At 26.1% G+C, this 22,501-nt stretch overlaps 1 protein-coding gene across 4 annotated transcripts in view; it reads left to right on the top strand.

Annotated features, from left to right (window-relative positions):
* Positions 1–20,456, top strand: part of LOC107441627 (CCR4-NOT transcription complex subunit 2) — a 29,599-nt gene extending 9,143 nt beyond the window's left edge. The window contains exons 8-15 of one of the 4 annotated variants that reach the window (XM_016054963.3): positions 5,371–5,472; positions 7,378–7,461; positions 9,711–9,745; positions 12,453–12,552; positions 14,009–14,165; positions 14,754–14,815; positions 17,043–17,193; positions 19,571–20,456. In XM_016054963.3, the coding sequence (XP_015910449.1) occupies positions 5,371–5,472; positions 7,378–7,461; positions 9,711–9,745; positions 12,453–12,552; positions 14,009–14,165; positions 14,754–14,815; positions 17,043–17,193; positions 19,571–19,808 (929 nt within the window). In that variant the 3' untranslated portion in view covers positions 19,809–20,456. The remainder of the gene's footprint in view (positions 1–5,370; positions 5,473–7,377; positions 7,462–9,710; positions 9,746–12,452; positions 12,553–14,008; positions 14,166–14,753; positions 14,816–17,042; positions 17,194–19,570) is intronic. The other 3 variants (XM_016054961.3, XM_071183997.1, XM_016054964.3) reach the window with 3 other exon arrangements.
* Positions 20,457–22,501: the final 2,045 nt, after the last annotated feature.

The raw sequence follows: 22,501 nt of genomic DNA, 5'->3' as shown, positions 1-22,501 counted from the left end.
AGCAAATCGAATTCCTACTTGTCTTACATTTGTCACTGTTGAAACTAATTTATAACATAATTTAACATATTTAATAAATTAATAATAAGTACAGTAATTTCCAGCTGATACACCGCACCAACGTAAAGACCACACTTCCTTTTTTTATTCATTAACATAGAATAAAGTGTGAAATCTCACTAGATTTACTCAATTATATTAATAGGAAGTACTACATATAAATTTGGTTACAACTTTTTAAATACATAATTAAAGTTTGAAATTAAATAGAAGTCATTCACAGTTAAAAGAAAGAAGGTAACATCTTTAAAAATGCGGAATAGTGGGTTCCGATTCTTATCAAGTATAACATACATGAAAATACACGTAAAAATGATAATCTTTAAAACATAAAATCTATACTTAGAAAACAGTTATTATTTATAAATCTTTTTTTATATGCACTTATTATAAAAAGAAGGAATTGAGAATGATATTAACTTACGGTAGAAACATATGTAACCTATCAGAATCATAATTTGGAGAATGTGTATGCGATTAAAAATAAACTAATCACAAAATGAAAATAAATAACCAACTTATTATTTATTTTTCAAATATTTCCAATCTTATATTTAATCAAATCCATCATAATCAGATTCTTCACTTTCGGAACAAAACAAACGTTATAGTTCATCATTGAGTTCATTTTTAGATGATATAGGAAATGCTAAAGCAAACACAACAAAAAAGAAAATTACTGAAATTGATTATAAAAGACTATGCAAAATATAAAAGAAACATACTTTCAAGAGAAAATAAAAATAAATTATGAATTTCAATGACGAATGAATGAATTTAGTTTCAGAGACTGAAGCAAATATTGAAATATATTAATAGTTCGAAGTCTTGCTCCGTTTTATTTTTGGGTAATTTCTATAAACTGAGAAGGAGATTTTTCCAGAACCTCATTTTATTTTTCTCCCTTTTTTTAATTTTTTTCCTTCTTTCAAATTTAATCTTTTTTTCCCCAGCCACACTCTGACAGTTCTTACGTTAGTCAATCGGCATATCAGTGTCAACTTACATACTACTGTGATTTCCCTTTCTTAGACACGATTATTTAGTGCAGAAGCTTCGTTTTTTAAAATTTTTATTTCTTATATATTGTATACAGTGATTCGCAAAAGAGACCGAAATTTTTTATTAGTGTTGAAAAATAAGTAAAAAATACAAATTAAAGTATCTACGGAAATTGGATTGATACATTGAATAAAAAGATTTTAATTTTCTAGTTTTCTGACTGTTTGAAAATAAATAAATTATTTATAAAGGAAATATAGATGAGGAAAAGAGAGTAAAAAATATAGCGTACTAGTTTAAATATTAAGTTACAAATCTGAATTTGTAACCCCATTTATTGATGACGTCATACGGTTTTTCGTCAGTCAAAAAAACTACTTTTATCACCCCATATTTTAATTCAAAAAATAATAATTAAAAAAAACTTTTTTTTAGAGAAAACATTACAAAATAGGTTGGTAATGTCGAAAAATTTTCTGTAGAAGTCCGTTTTTGAATAAAACCACTGCGAATGCAAAATTATCATAATGGACTTGCGGAAATGAATTCTTTGGATAAGACACATCGGCACATAAGCCACACATCGTGACAACTGAACTTTTAAACACAGGCCGATGCCTATCTTCCAGAAATTACTGTACATAAATTGAATATTTTAAGGAATTTCCATGACAAAAAGAAATCTTATGAAATATAAACAAAAGTTAGATTTTTTTTCAGAAATAATTAGAAAGAAATGTACTCAATTTTTTTATATATAAAAAAATTGAGGTAATAAGGTTTGCATTTTGTGAAATACAATAGAAGATTTATATTATGCAATTTTATAAACAGCGATTCTCTGTTGGTGTAAACAATGTGTAAACAAAACAAACAAATTTGTAGGTGTAAACAATGAAAATTGTAGATAAGAAATTTTTGTAGCTAAGCTAGAGCTATTGACTTTTTACATTTGTTCGAGGTAACAATTTCAGTAGCTAAGCAAGCAGAAAATTAATAATTTTTTTTTATTAGTTCTAATGCTCCAGAAAATTTTTAAAAAAATTTCTGTGTTTTTAAGTATCCATATTTAAAAATTAATTTAAATTCCTAGTGCACTTTAGCATTCAAATAGAGTCTCGGTGCTGCCATCTAGTGTGGCAGAAACTAGACGTCCTAATTAACATGACCAACGGTATCTCACCCATTGTGGTGATCCTGAAAGAGTGGATACCACCTCTGGAGAACGCACTAGGTCTGCTCATCGGCAAGACCGATTGTGCAGCTCATTGGAAATAAAAAAATATTTAAAAATTAATTAAAGGTATTTTGAGATTGATCTGTTCGTGACTAATATTGCCATATTTAGTAGATAAGTTTAAAGATATGTAAAATATACTATATAACTCAAAAGTCAAAAAAATCGGAAAGCCTCTCGTTTCAAAGTTTGCGATATACTGATCTTTGACAATATTTTAAAAATGACAGTTCTCTTATTTTAGTAGTAGAATTTTTCATAAATTAAAGATTTTTTTTAGCTTCGAATGCTACTTTGAGTTAATGCGGCGTTACTGATTTTGAAAATGAAAATCATTCATGATTAAATGGATGGTCATGGTCATTTTGATCAAATTGGACACAATAATTGTCCAATTTGATGATTTTGAATATGATTAATTTTTACAAAATGATACTGGAAAATAATTATCCATTCAGGTTTATATTATAGCAGTTATTGAAAATTAATATTTTCCTCAAAGAAAGAGACAAATTGGTTAAATTTTATTAAAAATTATTTTTAAACTTATTTTATTAAACCATTTATGTGTGAAGAATTTACTGTATATCATATGTTTAAAATTGTAATTAGTCACAATTATAAATAAGATTTAAAAGTTTGTAAACCTGTTTCAGACTGATATTATATCTTCTACTATATAGTTTTCTCAGTCCCTATTTTATTTTTATTAATTCTTAGACTTGGAGCAGCAATTTTGTTAGTTATCATGTGATACTGTTGACTTTAAATATTATATAAAAATGGATGCATAGAATTTATACGCCATACTCTTGCTGTAAACTATCCATAGTACTATCATATTCTTTCTTTACGTAATTCATCTCTCAGTGCATAAAATTAATAACATATTCACTTTTTTGTATAAACATTGCTCTCATGCCGCAAGGAATCCCAGAGATTTTCTTCCTTTTTCTTTTCTTTTTCTCCTTTCAAACTGTTTACATTAAAGGCAGTATAGCTAATTCTGGCTCTTATTGAAACTTAGCATCCAATTCAATCTTTTATATCATTTTGTACTTCATTCAGCAATAAACCATTTTGTTAGAAGTTCATAGTTGTCCTGATTTTTTTGATAAAAAATATAGTGATTTTATTTTATAGCTTTTTGTCGTAATATTCCTGATTTTTGTGTGTGTTCACGACATTCCATTTTATACAAATGAAAGTTTTAAATTAATCAATTCAAAGAATTGAAAGATTTGGTATTTTGATCCAGAATTCCTTTTTTAATTATTAATGCTAGCAAAATCTGATTATTCAAACTTAACCGATTATTAATATCCTGATTTTTTTTGATAAAAAGTTCACAACATTCCTTTTTATACAAATGAAAGTTTTAAATTAATCAAAAAGATTTGGTTTTTTGATCCAGCATCCTTTTTTAATTATTAATGCTAGCAAAATCCAATTATTCAAATTTAAGGATTGTCTATCAATTACATACAGAGTTCAGGTATATAGCTTTGCCTGGAAGAATTATTTTTCTAAACTTTTTGGGAATTCAGTCATTTTATAAAAAATTAATTCGGTTAACCATTTTATGTTATCAAATTTTTATGGTTGTGAATTCAAGGTCATACACTTATTTATTATTTTCATCAAATGTAGTAACAAATCTTATAACATGAAGTTTTAAAGTTTCACAATTATTGTATTTAATCTTCTCTTTCATCTGGTTTTATAAATGATTAATTTCATTCAAAAACATGGTAACATTATTAGAAAAATTTTAAAGGGTTTATTATCTACTAAATTACTTTTGTACAAAAATGTTACGAGATACATTCGTTTTGTTTTCAGATCAAGATCTCTCCTTTAAAATTATTTGTTTAAGAAAGTCTTGAACTCTTACAAATTTTAATGAACGGTGCTCTAAAATTTTTCCTATTATATCAACTTTTGTGAGTTGTTCAGTGCTCCATTAATAAATTAATGCATTAAACTGTTAAAAATTTGTTCTAAACAAAGAAGTTATGAAATTAAAAATAATACCTTTTATTGATCTATTTTTGTGATAAAGTTTGCTTTTAATATACATTGTGAGCAAGTATTACTTTTTTTAGTTTTATTGCTTGCCTTTTTTAAAAGTATATAAGTATATATAAACTGCTTAAAAAATTCCCTGGTTTATTATTATTTTTTTTAATGAATTTTGTCCTAATTTATAAATATATGTATTTGACCCTCTACTAGTCTTGGAAGTTCTTAAATTTTTGAAGAAACCTTAAAATAAATTTAAACTATTTTTTTTTCTTTTTGTTGAATATGAAAACAAAATGTAAAATATGTATTTTAACATGTATAAAAATAAGATAAGTTTATTTACTGTAATGAAAAACCTATATTGACTGTATTCATCAATGTAAACCATACTTGCTCAATGTTGTCCTAAATTTGAAATTGAAAAACCCCTGTACCAAGTTTTTTTTTTTTTTTTTTAAAGTATACATTTGTAACATTCATTTGAAAAAAAATAGTATCTTACTAATAGTAATTGCATGTTGTCAGATGTGAATAACAGTTAAAATATGTATTATTTTTTATCAAAATATATATATATTTTTAACCATAACTGTACTATTATAACTTGAATATGCGAGAATTTTAGTGTTAATAGGTCAAATTGTACTTTAAAACAATTATTGACTTTCAAAACTATGCTGCAACAATTGGTATTTTCTATGGTAGATAAATATCTAGCAATTTAATAATTAAGCTAGATAATTTAAGTAATACTTTTATATTTTTGAAGAATATACACAGTTCTCATTACTAGAAAAAATTTAATTCTATATTGCTCTGTTTAATTTAAAATGTGTTATTCGATTATTCAATTAGCAGTTAAGTGGGGAAGACTGTATGTGTTAATAGTTTTTGCCTATTGAATGTAACTCAACAATTTTTTTCTTTTTTGAAGTATTTTTTATATTCTAAATTTAAAATTTATTTGTTGGTTTTTTTTCTGTCGTGCAACATAATTTTGCATACTCTCATCTTCATTCGTCAATGAATGTTTTCTTTTCCATTAGCATTAGATCTCTCTGAATTTCCTTCTCTAACAAATCGAAGTTCTCAAGAAAATTCAAGTGCCAATATGTCGCACAATCCAATGGCTGGTCGGCCACCTTATGGTAATAAATTTGTATATTTGCATGAGTATTTTGTTTTACATGAGATATTTTCTTGAAAGGCTTCTGCATAGGTTTACGTTTATCTCTATTTCTTTCTTTTTTTTCTTTCTTTTTGTTTTGTTTCATATTTTGATTAAAATATAAAAAAAATTTCTTTCACTTAACAGCTAATTATTAATCTAAATACTTCTATTGTATTATGGCTGTTTCTTTTAAATTCTAACGTCTACTGATACTTTTGCAAAGTAAAACCACTGTTAACACATCACTAATATTTTATAACAGATTTCAAAAACTTTATTGCTGCAAACAGAGGCAGGTTATCTTCATTTTGTTTTTCTTTGCATTAGCCACTTTAATTCAGATTTTCTACAGTCTTGCTATCTAATTATAAATAGAAGGTTTAGTTTGTAAATATAGTTAAATTAAAAAACAAAAAAACAACTTTCATAAGTAATTTTAATAAACTGCTAATTTATTCAATTGACTCATAAATATTTGAAAAATTGTAATGAGTCACTCTTTCCGTCTACTTGATTGTTCTGTTACATAATTTTATTTGTTATTGGTTTTAAGTTTTTTGGATTCCTTATTTTTTGCTTTATAGTCATAGCATTTTTTAATAAAATTTTTCTCTTCATATTACTGCTTCTTTTTTAAATCTTAACTTTTATATGGAGAAATGCACTTTAGGGATAGGGGACCAAATGCTGTTTTGGCCATAGCTTTAAAATTAATATTATTAATATATAAGTATTTATATTTTTACTTTTTGTGCATTTTATACAATTTTATTTGAAGTGTAATTTTGTTCTGTTTGAACTACTTTACTAAAAAGTGTTGTTCGTGTTTGTTGTTGTTAAAAGTGTACAAGTTTTATGAAAAAAAAAAACTATGTATCTTTGGTGATACAGTCATTATTATAAATTAAAATAACATCACAAATAATTTAATAAAAAATGCTAAACACATGGATTAAGAAAAACGTTGCAAATTTCAACACACTCAACAACTTTAAACATTTGTTATCTGGCACTTTAAAAAAAGTAATTAAAACCATCCTCGTTTCTAAGAGGCTTTCCATGTATATTAATAAATTGCCTCACTCCCATTCTTTTCATTTATTTTGAGACATTTTTTAATTTGTCATTGTTAATATGATCTTGCAGCTTTATATGAAAAAATTTTTTTAATACTCTTCTTGTTGATATAGGCACTTATTTTGATGTAGACAAACTGTCTAAATGCATGTATTTAGTTTTATCTACTAGTAAATTATTATTATTTTTTTCTTCTTTGTGACTCTTAGTTTTCAAAATATGACCACTTTTTAAATCGAATTACTTGTGATGTAAAATTTATTTTCATTTATAATTTTATTTTTTGAGTTAAACTTTAAAAGTTTAATTTTATGTTTGAATAATAAACATAGAGAAAGGGTAATATCAACATACTTGACTTCAACCATATCCTCTTTCTTTGTTATCAGAAAGAAGTAGTGATTACTGTCCTTACATTTTTAAGTAATATCAAAACTAATGCTACACCGCTGTCTTAATTATTTTTAATCAGTTGGCAAATACAGTAAAATTTTAACTTTAATTTTTGCAGCCTTGCATATTTAGTTGCTAAAGTTTGTCATATTTATTGCAGTTTTCCTGCAGTCTTGTCACAATCAACTGAGTTCTAAACACTTTCTTTTGTTTTAGGATTGTTGTGTGCATTTTTATTGTGCGTGTAATAACAAATTACATAGTGACTAATAAAATTAAGAAAATGTTGTAAAACTTTCAATTTGTTAATACTTAAATTATTTTACGATGTAAAAAAATGGCATTTGAATGAAAAAGGAAACTAGATTAGAAAGAGTAGCTGTATACTGCAACATATTTTTTATTATTTCAGTTGGAATGGTGAAACAACCTACTAATGAGTCCAATGAATTTCAAATACACAGTGAAGATTTTCCAGCTCTGCCAGGATCTCAAAGTCAGTTCTTGTTTCATAAACTTTTATTTATTTTTAAGTAAGACATTATTGAAGATGGAACTGAAACATATATTTGTTTGTTTTTTAAGATTTTTATTTTGTTTGCAGCTTAATATTTTAATTGTTTTAAAATTGGTAATTATTTGGCAATTTGATTATGTTAGTTTTGGCATGGCTTCTAATTGCAAATGATGTTGGAATTTTTATAAATATCAGAAAAATAACAAGTGATTTTATTTATTTATTAATTATTATTTTTTTGTATAAAATATCCAAATTTATACATGAAATATTTTATTCATTAGCTTTACCTTTTACAGATACCTAATAATGTGTAAAACAGTAATACATATTAGTTAATTGAGTTGTAAAAACAGATATACGGCAATTAAAATGTTTTTTTTTAAGAGTTTAGATATCATCCTCCTTAAAAAAAATTAATAAATTTGGCAAAACATTTGCAACAAAGTTTCAATGCGGGTGGCAAATAGTTTCTAATAAAGTAACAGGTTTCAAGTAAAATTTAAAAAATCACACTATTAGTAACATGCTTCAATAAGCACTACTACAATTTCGAATTTTAAGCCTGTGAAAAGTGTGAAGGGAAGTTACTTAAAAACATTCTTATAACCATTTTTTAAAATTGTCCAATTGTCGGACTGTCTTTGATCGTAATTGGTCCAAATAAACATCGCTCTTCTGTGTTTTAAAAAATGATTACGTATTTTGTAATGATTGAATGAGTTTTGCAATGTGGTGTCAATGAAACAAGCTCCAAATTCCTTTTACTTTTGAAATGTAAGCAAATGCTTAGCAAATAATATTTCATAAATTTGAATAATTAAAAACAGCTCACATTTTTTTAATTAGTTCTTTTTAATGATATGAATAATTTCTTGATTAGAACAGAGCCTTGATTATAAATATTTGGTTTAATTGAAATAGTGGGCTGGTATAGCCTGGTTGGCAGGGCCCTGAACTTTTTGTTTGAAGAACGTTTGTTAGAACGGGAGTTCGAATCCAGCTGACCAAAGATTCCCCATGTAGTAAATGGTGACTGGTGCATGTTAAATCTGTCAGGTCACAAAGGTCTTATTGTTTCCATAACAAATTATATCTCTGGGGGTACTGAATTGGAGATGATCGATCTCTGGTTCAGGTCAAAATTACGATCTGTGGATGAATGTATGAATGGGTCCACCTTATAAAACTGATGCGACGTATAGGTGTGGCAAAAGTTGAATTGTATGTAATGTTAAATCTGTCAGGTCACAAAGGTCTTATTGTTTCCATAACAAATTATATCTCTGGGGGTACTGAATTGGAGATGATCGATCTCTGGTTCAGGTCAAAATTACGATCTGTGGATGAATGTATGAATGGGTCCACCTTATAAAACTGATGTGACGTATAGGTGTGGCAAAAGTTGAATTGCATGTAAGAGATTTTTACAAGCAAACTCTAATAATTTTCATGGCAGGATACCATTTTCAATTACAAAATATAAGCATAATGTTTTTTGTTGTTGTTGTTTCTACTGAATAAGATGCTTAATTTTGTCTTGAAAGGTTTTTCTTACTTCAAATGATAAGGAAGGAAATTATAGGTAACAATTATAAGATTTTTTAAAATATATATTAAAGAGATAAATTTAACTAATTGCCAAAAATTTTACCAATATATTTCATTTTGTTTTAATATTGCATACATTCATCATATCCTGATATCAAGTTTCAAAAACAACCTTACAGTTACAAATAAGATTTGTACAACATGATTGGAAAGGTAATTCTATAAAGGTTGAAGCATTTTTACAAAACCTTTAATTGTCTTTATTTTTCTTTTTAAATAAAAGAAATTTAATTTTTTTGTAACATTTAGAACTTATATTTTCTTCAATAAAATTAATTCCATAATAGGAACTTCTATAAAAATATTAATGCAGTTAAATGAGAGACTTCTGTATTAACATTTTAAGTGCAAATTATGACATTTATAATAAATGAAAATCTAATGTTTTTAAACTAGGTTTGTATTCGAAAATATGCATTTCTCAAGTTACTGCATATTGCAAGTTATTAAATTTTTAATGTTACTAAAATCATATGACTCTTCTAGATCCAAATAGAGATATTAATTTCAATAAATTTCAATTCAATTTATTAAGTAAACGTTATTTTATTCTTAAAAATGTGTAACTTTTTTTTATTATTTTATTTTTTATTTTTAATGATTTTCTCTAATTTTAGCTCAAGAAAGCAATCAAGAAAATGTCAATAAAACGGTGAGAAATTTTTTATGTTCCTAAACTTATGAACTGTTTTCCATTTCTTAAAAATTCATGATAATGTACTTTTAAATATAATATTGTAAGTTAATGTTACGTGCAATTTTATAATTCTGTAAGCTGAAAATAAGGACATTACAAATATTATACTATGTATTTGCAAGAACAACTTTTTAACAAGCAATCAAATTTTTACATTCTAAGATGCAATCTTAATGCAATAGTGCTTATGTATCCAACTGGGTGAAAATAGGCGATGTTGATGAAAATTTTGTTTTTTATGTATTGTCTGTATTTGAACTTTAGTTCATTAGCTTTCTAAATCTCTCTAAATTTAAAATGAGTGTTATGATTTCTAATTATTATATTGATGTAAACTAAATTGTTTTGACATTTTTTTGGTAATTACATAATTTAAATGCATTTTTAGAAACAGGTTGATTTTGAGAAAATCTCTTTATAACATTCGTTACCAAAATTGTTTATTATAGATTGCTTTGAAACTTCGAATGTAGATTTTGTATAATGTTAACTATGATTTGAAACAAAAAGTGTGAATTTATTATTTTTATCATGCTTAAGTAAGAATGCTTAGATTTATTTGTTTCTATTTTCAATATATTTGTTTCTATTTTCGGTATATTTGTTTCTATTTTATTGTATATTTGATTTTTGTTAAATATATGGGTAACCATATTATTGAGTAATAGAAATAATTAATTAGATCTTAATGCATTACAGTTTGATGGAGAGCTGTTAGTGTGACAAAAAATTGCAATTTTTGTGCTCAAATTTGCCCTTATTTTGAAAAAATATTTTTGAAAATTTTAAAGTTTGCTTAAGTTTTTTATTTTAAGACCTCTCTTTATCAACAATAAACTTTAATTTAGGCTATTTAAAAAAACAATTTCACGTGCAGTCAGATACCTTAAGACTCAATCTTAATATATTTAATGTTTTTTAGCAAGGTCAGTATTTCCCAGTTTATCTGGGGGGGGGGGCTTTTTTACCAAGTGTCAATGTTTACAGTTTTCAGATATTAATGATAGGAATATGAAAGATCAAGAGTAGTAAAAAGAAAAGAAGATAAAAAAATTTTTTTGCAGATATGAAATCCGGTATTAAATGTGTTGTGCACAAATTACCATTATCAAATTTTTCATGCACTAAAATGCTGTCTTAATAAATCTTCAAGGTTCTAACCTTATATATCCTTAGGATTGGGGAACCCACATCCTTAGGATTAGGGTTTTGGGGATTTTGTTATATCTCTGGAACTATTTAAGTGAATGAAAAAAAATTTGCACTTATCAGTAAAACTAATTTATCTGAAAAAAGTGTCATGCCAAATATTTTTTCAAGAATATTTATTATTATTCAATTTAGTTATGGTCAACAAGATTTTGAGTTGTTTGATTGTAATTTTTTTATTATTTTAAAACTATGTAATTCTAAATAACAAAATCAAAAGTTTAGACGAAATAGGCTAAAAAATTGTTTTATTATAAAAATTTTCTTTTTTCTAATTTAAAACTATGTAATTCTGAATAACAAAATTCAAAGTTTGAACAAAATAGGCCAAACAGTTTATGAGTAATAACATTTAAAAAATACCTCATTTTTTAAATTTTCATCTCTCAAGGACAAATATAATTTTTATGAATACTAATAACTTTTTATAATTATTCTAACTGGTTCTTTTCAAGTTTTACTTTGTCTTAAATGCTGTAAAAATTAGTATACCTTACAGTTTGAAAATGTTTTGACCATTATCAAATAATTTGTAATAATTAATTATAATATTATAAATAATAATATTATAAATAAATAATTATAAATAATTAATTATAAATAATTAATTATAATTTTTATTCATGAAATTATCTCTGGAAAAACAAGTTTTATAATTGTGTAAAAAAATATTTGATTCACTGAAATAGTTCTGTCATTGGCAATGTATGGAAAATGTGAGAACTAAATGGTGAAAGCTCACCTGACTAAATTATCAGGACCATATTTTCTATACTATGTACCCCCCCCCCCAATATTTTGAGGTTCAAGAATTCAAGTCTGTTGAAGAAAAGGGTATATTTATTCAAAGGAAGAACGTTTTTTTTCTTCTAGGTTTTAAAACTTAAAATATCTTAAGTACAGAATAATTAGCATATCTAAAATAAGCTCTTTGAGACCATTAAAATTGCATCTTAGTGCATGACAATTAAAAGGTATTAAAGGCTTCTTTTTTCTCTTTTGCACACAGTAAACAAAGGCAACGAAGATATTATTATATTGCAATTAAAAAATAATTCAAATGGACTGCAATAATAGCTGTGCATACTTCAAATGTGATTATTATTATTTTAGTGTTCTGAAACTTTCTTGCAAGGACACAATTAGTAAATTTCTAGTATTTATATATTTACTCTATTTTGCATACTTTTGTTTCATTTTACAGAATATATTTAATTCTGTTTTTAATTTTTGTGTTGATTTAGGAAACAAAAAATAATCCACTTCAAAGTAATGTAATAGGAAAGCAGATATAATTTTTAAAGTGTACTTCAATTTCTTAAATATTTTATACAAAATCATCATTTCATTTATGTGGACATCTTTTTTCATATTATTGTCATTGATAATTTAAGTAGCAGATGTTTTTTCTGCATCTATTATAATATTCAAATCATCTAAATTGATCTTTCAGACATCTGGGAGGTGTTTAGAAACATCAAAAGATTCCAATCATTTTTCAAATGATAAATCAAGTGTAACACAGAAAAGAGGAATTCAAACATCAAAAGATGGTATGAATTTTTGTTTGCAAATTCTTTTTGTAGCTCACAATAATATTGCACTTTTAAATTAGACATTATATTTTCTTCTGTGCTTTTCTTGGTTTTTTAGAGAAATAAATGAACATTTACTAAACATTGCAGTATTATTTAATGAACATTTTTATGTTTATAAGAAGAATTCATAAACAGAAAGTGGTAAAAATATTACGTGAAAATGAAAAACTAATAGAACCTGAAGAAAATTCAAGCAGAAGTCATAGTAGGAAAAATTATATATTACATGTTTAAAATATTAAATATTGATTGACACAGGTAATCGATCACAAATTATTATTATATAAATATAGTTACTAGATATGGATAGCTTGTAATCATGGTGCAGTGGCCAATATTCTATGTTGTAAAGCAAGTGAGCAATATTTTTAATATAATGCCATTGCTGATAAGGAATATTTTTATTTTTTTCCTCTTTTAATTTTATTTGTATTTTTCTGCTGTTAAACTTGTGAATGTAAACGTATTGTAAGTAGAATCTCGTAAAAAGTTTATATATTTGTGTTCTTTGTAATTTCTTTTTTCTGTTCATTGTTCCTTTGTGAGACATTGGACTACCTAATCCTTATGGATTATAATTCTAGCTAGCCCTGTAAGGCAACAGCTGGTTCAAGTAAATATATAGCAGCTCAACAAGAATAACGTCACAACTAAAAAAATATTTAATTACTTTACATTATTACATTAAAAAATATACATTACTATCATTGTAAATTCTAATTAAAAAGAAAGAATAATCAGTGCAACATGTATGTACTTTTATTAGTTAGAGATTGTGTTACATACTTATTTTATGTTCCTTATACTCTAAATTATTGCTTTAAAAAAAAAAAGCCATCTGAGTGTATATGAAGTATCTATGGTAATTTTTATTTTATAATAAAGTTTCCACAAATTTAATAAGGATTTCAGAGAAAAAGTTTATTGTTGTGTATGCTGTTTAATTTGAAAACTAAAAAAGTCATTTTTTATGTTTTTCTTATTTTGTGTTCCTGTATTCTGTATAATATTTCAGAAAATATTTATGTAGAATTTGTCTATATTTTCCTGTGTATAAAGACGTTCATATGTATAAAGATTTTGTCATATAACTTCATTCAGTTTTCTGTTATTGTTATTGGAAAGTGCTAGGTTATTAATGCCAAAAATGCAATTTTTTTTCAAATATTTCTTTGGTAACATACTTTATTAATTGATTGAGAGGGATTAATTTTATAATAGACTATTCTGTGCAAATTGCAAATAATAGTGTATTTATAACTATTCCTAGGTCATCTAACTTATATTTTGTTTTAAGTTATAATATTAATAAGTTATTTTTATCTTGTTCGATCAAAAAATATTCAGTTATGATTTTAGTGTCATTAATTAATGTTTTATTTACTTACATCTGCATTGTTCGGAATTTTAGGTAGAGTTACTAACATTCCACCCGGTATGGTGACGGACCAATTTGGCATGGTGGGGTTGTTAACATTCATCAGAGCAGCAGAATCAGAACCAAAATTAGTCTCTTTAGCTTTAGGAAGTGATCTTACAACATTAGGTCTTAATCTTAATACGACAGAGTAAGTTTTTATTTATGTCTATAGATATTTAGTTTATTTATAAATTATTTTATTTTGTAATGTGTTAACTGGGAAATTTTCAGTAAAATTTACGCATTAAGTGGAAAGATTTCTAGTTGTGGTAGTAGCTACCAGAATGTCTCTTGATGCTCTTAAATTCCAATATGTTGTTTAATCATTAAAAATAATTTAAATGCTTAATAAAATCTTACTTATTTGAATCTCTTTTACCTGAAACTTTTTATCAGCCAAAGTTCATTTTGTTGAAGAATTTATTTTTTTCTCTGTGTGTCCATAAATAATTAAAAGTATAAGGAAATTTATTGTTATTGCTTTGAATAGCTTTTATTTGGAACTTCTGTTGTGATCTAAAAACTAATGTAACATTTTCATCCTGTTTTTATTATTTTTATATATATATATTTTTTTTAACAGTGCAATTTCTTTTTGATTGTCTCTTGCATTTTTTCATCATTAAGTTTTATTAGTTTTTTTTATGTATATCTTTTTTTTTTACTGATCACTGATTATGTTATGATGACAATGATTTATTATGCTAGTTTTTAAGAATTTTCAAATTTCTTGCAGAAATTTATATCCTAACTTTAGTGGTCCTTGGGCGGAGCATCCATGTAGACCTCAAGACATAGGTTTGTTTACATTAACTTAATCTTTCTCACAGTAACTTAATCATTCTTACATGCACTCCATTTAGTTTTTGAAAACTTGTTTATCTGTTAACTGAATGAAAATTTATAAAAGATATTTGCTGGTGCCTTTGAAAGTTATTCAAGTGTAGCCTAGGCATTTTTTAACATACTGCTGTGACCTGGATAATGCTGTGCTTTTTTATCACATACCTTTCTTATGTTTTGAATCCTGGGTTCAGACTTTTTTTAAGATTTCAAAAGTAAAGGAATATAGGTACACTCTTACTGTTCATGAAAGCTAGGTGAATTTATAGATATTGTGAAATGCTGATATTTTTTAAATAATGTGGTGATATTTTTTAATGTATTCATAATAGACAATTGAATACCATGCATTATAATAATTATCAACAGTGATAATATCATGTTCATTATTAATGGTGATAAAATCAAATACTGTATTATCACAATTATTATTAATAAAGGTGATTTATTGAATTTCATTAAAAAATGGGGCTTGTTATCAACCATAATAAAACTAATATTTTGAAAATTAATCCTAATGTTATCCTAAATTAAAATCCTAATCTTGAATGACATATTCTTAGAAAATGGCAAACTAGTGGAGGTAACCAGTTTTACGTATCTTGGTAGTATAATTATCAACAAAGGAGAAACTTGTGAAGATATACTAAATAATTTAAACATAGCCTGATGCAATTATGCTATTCTTAATAAATTCTGGAAAAACAAATTCAACAAAAATTAGAATTTTCAGTGCTAATGATGTAAACTCTGTCCTACTCTATGGATCTGAGACATGACACTGCATTAAAAATAGTATGAAAAAAATCTTCCAAGTATTTATTAGCAAAAGTTGAAGAAGAATCTATGCAATCAAGTGGTTCCATAAAATTTGTATTGCTGAAATCCCTTAGAAAACAAAACAGAATCCTATTGAACAGGAAATTAAAAAACGTAAATGGATTGGCCATGTTCTATGTAAACCTAAGAAATGAAAAAAACAAGACGAAACAAGCTTTTGATTGGAAACCTCAGGGCAATAAAAGAAAGACCTAAAAATAAATTTGCGCAGGACGATTATAAGTGAACGATTATAAGTGAATTGAAAATAATAGGAAAGACATGGAGAGAGGCAAAATGTATGGTCACAAATAGAGTGACCATACATTTTGCCTCTCTCCTGAGATGGAGATCTATGATAGGAGACCTATGCTTCAATTTTGAGTGAAGAGAAATATGTATGTATGCATTAAAATTTAATAAAATTAATTCAATGCATTGTACCAGGTCAATAGAAACATTGATCCATGTAAAAATAAAGTAGGTAAATTAGTGAAACCTTGAAAAATTGCATGAAATGGCAATATTTATAGGCCATACATTGTGGCAATAAAATTACAAAATCACCTTTGCTCTAATGTTTATTGTATTTCAATTTTTTTAAAAAAAAGTTTTGAAGCTTTTTTTTTTACATAAAAATTGTAGCTCTCAGCATTTTTATGTGTAAATCATTAAATCATCCATCATGGGCAATATATAGGGCTTAGAAAAAGGACTCGATCCTTTCTCTAGCTAATGTGCTATCTTGATGTAATCTTCTTTTTCCTCTCTTAGAAAAACAGCTAGTGGGTTGAATGCTGTGCCAAAAAGTGATCTTAACTAAAAGTACAAAGTTTTGGAGGTCTCTTATTTTATTCATTTTTTTCTGCATATAAGTTAAGTTTACAATTTTTGAAGAAAAAAATCTTTTGATTTCAATAATTGTCATTGTATTTAAAATAATTGTTTAAGATCTTTATTATTGAATTTTTTCATGTTATTCATAATTCAAAAATTTCAATTACTTCAAATACTAGTTGAAATGCTGCAATTATATTAGAAATTGGGTTTTTGTTCATTGTTTGGCCATTTTTGATGAATAATTAGTTTGTCCTAAATATCAAATTGTGTGCTCTGGCAAATTTTTGACAAAGCAGAATATGATTGTTGACTAAATAATACAAGCTGAGTGGACAGATGATTTTTTGGCTTTAGATGACTGTTTATAAATTAGTTTACTTACAAGTGAATTAGTAACTGAAATATATTTTGCATAAAAATAGTAAGTTATGATGCTTTTTAACATTTTTTTTATGGAAAATGTAAATAAAATAAAAAGTCTTTAATAGACAGTCAGCTGATTTAAGAAACTTTTTTATTGCAGATTATCATGTTCCAGCTGAATACTTGGTTAATCAAAGTATCAGAGATAAATTAGCCCCAGTGAAATTAAACCGGTATGGTGAAGATCTTTTATTTTATTTGTTCTACATGTTTAGCGGAGATGTACTACAAATAGCAGCTGCAGCTGAACTGTAAGTTATACTTTTAGTAATACTTATAGTTTCTGATAAGTTTAGACAGTATTATATAGCATAACATTTTTACATTTGGTTACCATAGCTGCCAACTTTACTGGATTTTGCCAAGTTCTCCTGGTCTACTAGTTTAATAAAAATTCTGGTTTTATACATATTAGAAAATTCTTTAAAATTGAGTTTCCTTAAAAAATCCCTATTAAAATAGAAATTTTGCTAGATTATTGCTTGCTTGAATATTTAAATAAGTATTACTAATACATAATGAAGCGAGCTTCATTTATAGTATTCAGTTTAAACCTCTTTTTGTTCAAAAATGTTCACTTTATTTTTATTCAGAACTTCACTTTTAAATTAATTACAAAATATTTTAACTATATTTTATGAATTAAATGCTTATTACTATTCAAAATTATGAGTTGACATAATACATAATATTTCAAGTTCTTTTGATGTCAATCATTTACTGGAAAATATTACAGTACATGACATATTTTGATGACTATAAAAGTTCCTAAAATTCTCTATGTGTATAATATTTAATACATATGCAACAATTATCATGAAATTTATAATACAGTGGGTGATCGGTTAACGAACATAATCCGTTCCAAGACTATGTTCGCTATTCGAATTGTTCGTTAACTGATTATCGATTTACCATAGACTTCTATGTGAAATCGATTAATTCGTTCTGGAGACCCTAAAAATTAAATTTTAAAAATATAATTTCTTAATAAGTTTTTAAAAAAATTATGCATACATATAGTCTAGCATATTAATCAATCCTTTTCATTTTATGCTTACGGGGCGGTCCAATGTCGATTGCTTTTCTCTCTCTTTCAGGATTTTCCGGAAGTAACTAATAGCATTGTCGTTGTAAAGATTCTCAAACCTACTGACATCAGCTTGGTTTGGGTGCCATTCTAAGACCATTGCTCTGACATCCTCCCACTTTTTCAAAATATCTTTAATGGCAGATGTCGGCATTGGTCCTCTTTCATCAAGAGTAGGAGACGCTGTGTTTCTTGGTGTTCTTCATTCAAAATTTCTTGGAGTTCTTCTGTCGTTAGTCCATCTTCTTTAAACATTTCTCCTTTCAGTGATCTTATTTCGTATGCAAAATGATCACAAATGTTTAATAAAAATTTTTTTCAGGCCGAGAAGTGTTCGTTAGAATTCGTTTTGTTCATTAACCGAATATGTTTCCGTTGTCCGAACACAAAAAATCTTTCTTGAAATTGTTCGCTATCCGAATATGTGTTCGTTATCCGAACACAAAAATCTTTCGTGAAAGTGTTCGTTAACCGATCAGTTCGTTAACCGATCACCCACTGTATTTCGTAAAATCTACTTAATATTTTCCTATTCATGTTGGCGGCTATGGATTACATACAATTTATTAAAAAACATTAATAAGTTTACGGGACAATATGTAACACATGATTGCATGTGCTAAATTCTGGTTCATCTCTGGTAGAAACTGAACTCTGAATGAATAGTGATTTTATCAGTACAAAAAGGGAATTTTCGGATCTTGTGTTGGCTATTTATCCGAGTTAGAGGCTGGTTCGTTACACTTCATTATTTAATAAAAAATGGTTGTATTTACAGGGTTGCCACTCCACGGAGAGTATAGGGAAAACCTGGAAAATACAGGGAATTTAAAAATCACTTAAAATCACAGGGAAAATGCAGGAAAGTTTGAGTTTTTCTTTAGAAAATGGGAAAATACAGAGAATTTTGTTTCTTATTTTCGTCTTTTAAAGAATGGTGACCACTCAGTCAATATGTAATCTATGAAACATTTAAGGATGATAATTCAGCTATACTAAACTATTTCCTTTACTATAGCATTATTTATTTCAACTATGTTCAGCTGTTCTTTTTTTCTTGAAAATTTTCAAGCAATTGAAACTAGTATAGTTAGCCCAATACAGCTCACACAAGAGCACAGTGATTGTGTTTTTCCTCTTAATATATTATGTAAAATATGCACAGGGATTTTTTCCCAGATTTGAGTGGCAACCCTGATTTAACATAGTTTGAATTTCCTAGTTTTATCCCTGAATGATTTGCAAACATACTTATAACATTATTTTGCAGATACATTTCTGAATATTAAGTATGTGTTGCAGAAAGAAAAATAAATTCTGCTTTGTGGTTATTTTTATTTTAATAGGACGGCCTTACTTACAAGTCTACAATGTTTTTAATCTATGTCCCTAGTCTTTTTTTTTAATCTACAATGTGTGCAAGGTTCTTTAAGTATGTTATGTTTTTTTTTTATGTATAACTGTAATTTTTATACATAATGTTTTTGTTCACAATAATAATAATAATGCTTGTAATGTGCAACCATTGTGATTTTTAGATATAACCGTGACTGGAGATTTCACAAAGATGAAAGAGTATGGATCACGAGGGTTCCAGGAATGAACCCTACAGAAAAATGTGTTTCATTTGAGAGGGGGATGTACTATTTTTTCGATGCAGATAACTGGAGGAAAGTTGCAAAAGAATTTCACCTGGACTACGACAGGCTGGAGGACAGACCAAACGTGCCACCAGCGGTGTCAAGTTTAGCACCATCGCAGGCAGTTCTGACGTAGTTCCTTTACTTTTTAATCTTGTTATTAGTACAAAAACTAAACGAAGGAACATCCGAGTCAGAAATAATCATCTGCCGATTACTTACTCATGTCATGTCATCACGCCTTTTTTTGTACACTCCATTCTATGAAATTTGCGTGATGCCATTTTATTTGCTAACTTAAAAAAAATCTACTGCAGTCAAACGTTATCCATTGTCTCTGCATTTATTGCGTTTAGCCCATGTTTTATTGCTATTTTGTTTAATTTTACAGTAGATTTTTTTATTAGGTAAAAAAAATGGTTTCTGCAGTTTTCATTATTCATCGCTTGCAGCACTTGGATCAGTTGCATTCAATGTTTACATAGTTTTGCCTCTTTGAAATATTATTTTCTGACATAAAATAGATTATCCTGCTTTATATTATTTTTATGGTTTAAAAATGCAATTTTTTGGGGATTATTTATGTTATTTATTAGATTACTAATGTTGCAATTTTTTAGTTGAATGGATTAAGTCACATGGCCATAAGTATTTTAGCAATATTCTTTCGTGATATATTCATTCAAATATCAACTGTGCGATGTATATAGTGTAATATGCTTGATTATTGAAATTTATTGTTGAAGTATGATCTAAAACTTGAGTTCTTGTTTCTCCATCAAAATAATTTTTAAATATCACTTTCAAGTTTGTTTTTTTTATAATAGGTATATAATTTTAATTTTAAATGTATAAAATAATTTATTTTTAAAAATAATTCTCTTATTTTTAATATAAGAGAAATAAAATGCAATTTTATTTCTCTTATGCTTGATGTTTGAGTAATGATATTTTTTTTTAACAATATATTATTATTAATATTACACAAAATTTGGAAAAATTTGTCCTTTATAATAAGTCACATCAGAAATTTCTTTTTTACATTAATGTGTATATTAACCACTAATATAATACTTAATTATTAATCACAGGTTATGATATATCGGAAAACATATTATTATAAAAATTTATTCTGAAAATTTTAAATTATTTTTAAATAATAAAAATAAAAATTAGGGAGAAAATATAGACATTGAAAATTTCTGAAATTAGTATGTTGGTAAAATATTTTGCAATATTGCTTTCATATTTATCTAATTTAAGTTAAAATAGTTTCTGAATGTGCTTTTTTTTCTCGACATTTTTTTCAAATATTTTGCCCTTCATATTAGTGAAAACCAAAAAGTAATTTGTATTAATATAATTCTAGACAATTTGATGTATGCTTAATTACAGAAACTAATTTTTTAAATTATTTTTTCGATAGCAACGAAATATCATTTAGAAAAGTATAGGGATTTTACATTTTTCCCCCTATCTTTTAATCTAAACTTACAACTTATTATTTGTAATTGATAGAACTAGAAAGACAGGAAAAAGAAATCTCCATTAAATTTAAGTTAATCTAAGTTTAAATTTTAATCAATAATCAATCTAAAAATGATGATTTATTTATAAAAATTATTATTGTTTTTCGTATCATAGCTTTTTAAATTTTTCTTTATAAAATTACTTAATATTATCAGAAAAGACTAGGATAAAATATTACCTGAATATGACTTATTACAAATTTGCAGCAATTAGTATTACCAAAGTTTATGCTAGCAGTTTATACCAAAGGTTGAAAAATTACAATTTTCTTTTCTGTATTATATTTGAAATATTTGCTGCGTAACAGCCAGAAAAGTACTAAGCATATAGTAGACATCAAAATAATCACTCGCCACATGGCGAGTCTAAAAAAAAAAAGTGACGAATTAAATAAACAACCGGCCACTTTTTGCTCTTTTTTTTGGAAATTGTTTAATCATAAAAGTACATCAATATAGAAAGACTTTGAAAGACTTAATTTTCTTTAAAATGCCTAATATTTCTATTCAATATTTTGAGCCTAGAATCTATGAATTTGTGATGGAAAGATTCATGTGGATAGAAAATTCATGTCTTTCAAACTTGTAATGTGTACATAAAATAAATTCGACCTCCCCAAATATTTTTAAATAAAGTTATTTTAAGTCACTATGTTTGACTAAATTTTGTCATATATTTGTTATTTTTATTGTTAAATTAAATTTTTATAGCCATAGATTATTTTCAATATGGTTTTTTTTTAAAATATAATTTAACCAAAAAGCAAAAGAAATTTGCAAAAAGTTGCTATTAAAGCAAAAGGACCTATTGATATTGGTCATCCACTCAATAGGTTTGAGGAAAAGTAAAGTGGCTACTAAATTATTAGTGTACCGGCCACTGACTACTAACTAAAAATTAAAATTTTCAGTTCTAGCATCTAGTATTTGTAAAATTTTAAAATTATGAAGTGTTTCTGAAAAATTTAACGATTGTTAGTTATATATTCCAACAGCTATTTTTTAATTGAAAATAAAGATAATAGTATTTAACCGGATAGATAAGAAGAAAAAAGTTAAGTTGTGATCAATTTTATTATGTGTCATATAATATAAAATTTAACTTGTTCATTAAAACTTTACTAGAAGACAGCATTTATAGTGTTAAAAAAATAATCCAAATTAAAAAAGCATGTTGTTCAATATGCTCAAGATTTTTCAGAGAATTCAGTTCAATTTATGACGTATTTAATTTTTCACCAAATCCTTGAAAAATATTATTACTAAGTAAATGTTTATTTTAAATTTTATATTTAATTTT

This window comes from Parasteatoda tepidariorum, chromosome 1 (assembly GCF_043381705.1).
Source record: "Parasteatoda tepidariorum isolate YZ-2023 chromosome 1, CAS_Ptep_4.0, whole genome shotgun sequence".
Classification (NCBI taxonomy): Eukaryota; Metazoa; Arthropoda; class Arachnida; order Araneae; family Theridiidae; genus Parasteatoda; species Parasteatoda tepidariorum.
The sequence above is the reverse complement of the archived record's forward strand: the minus strand, read 5'-3'. Positions and strand labels throughout refer to the sequence as shown.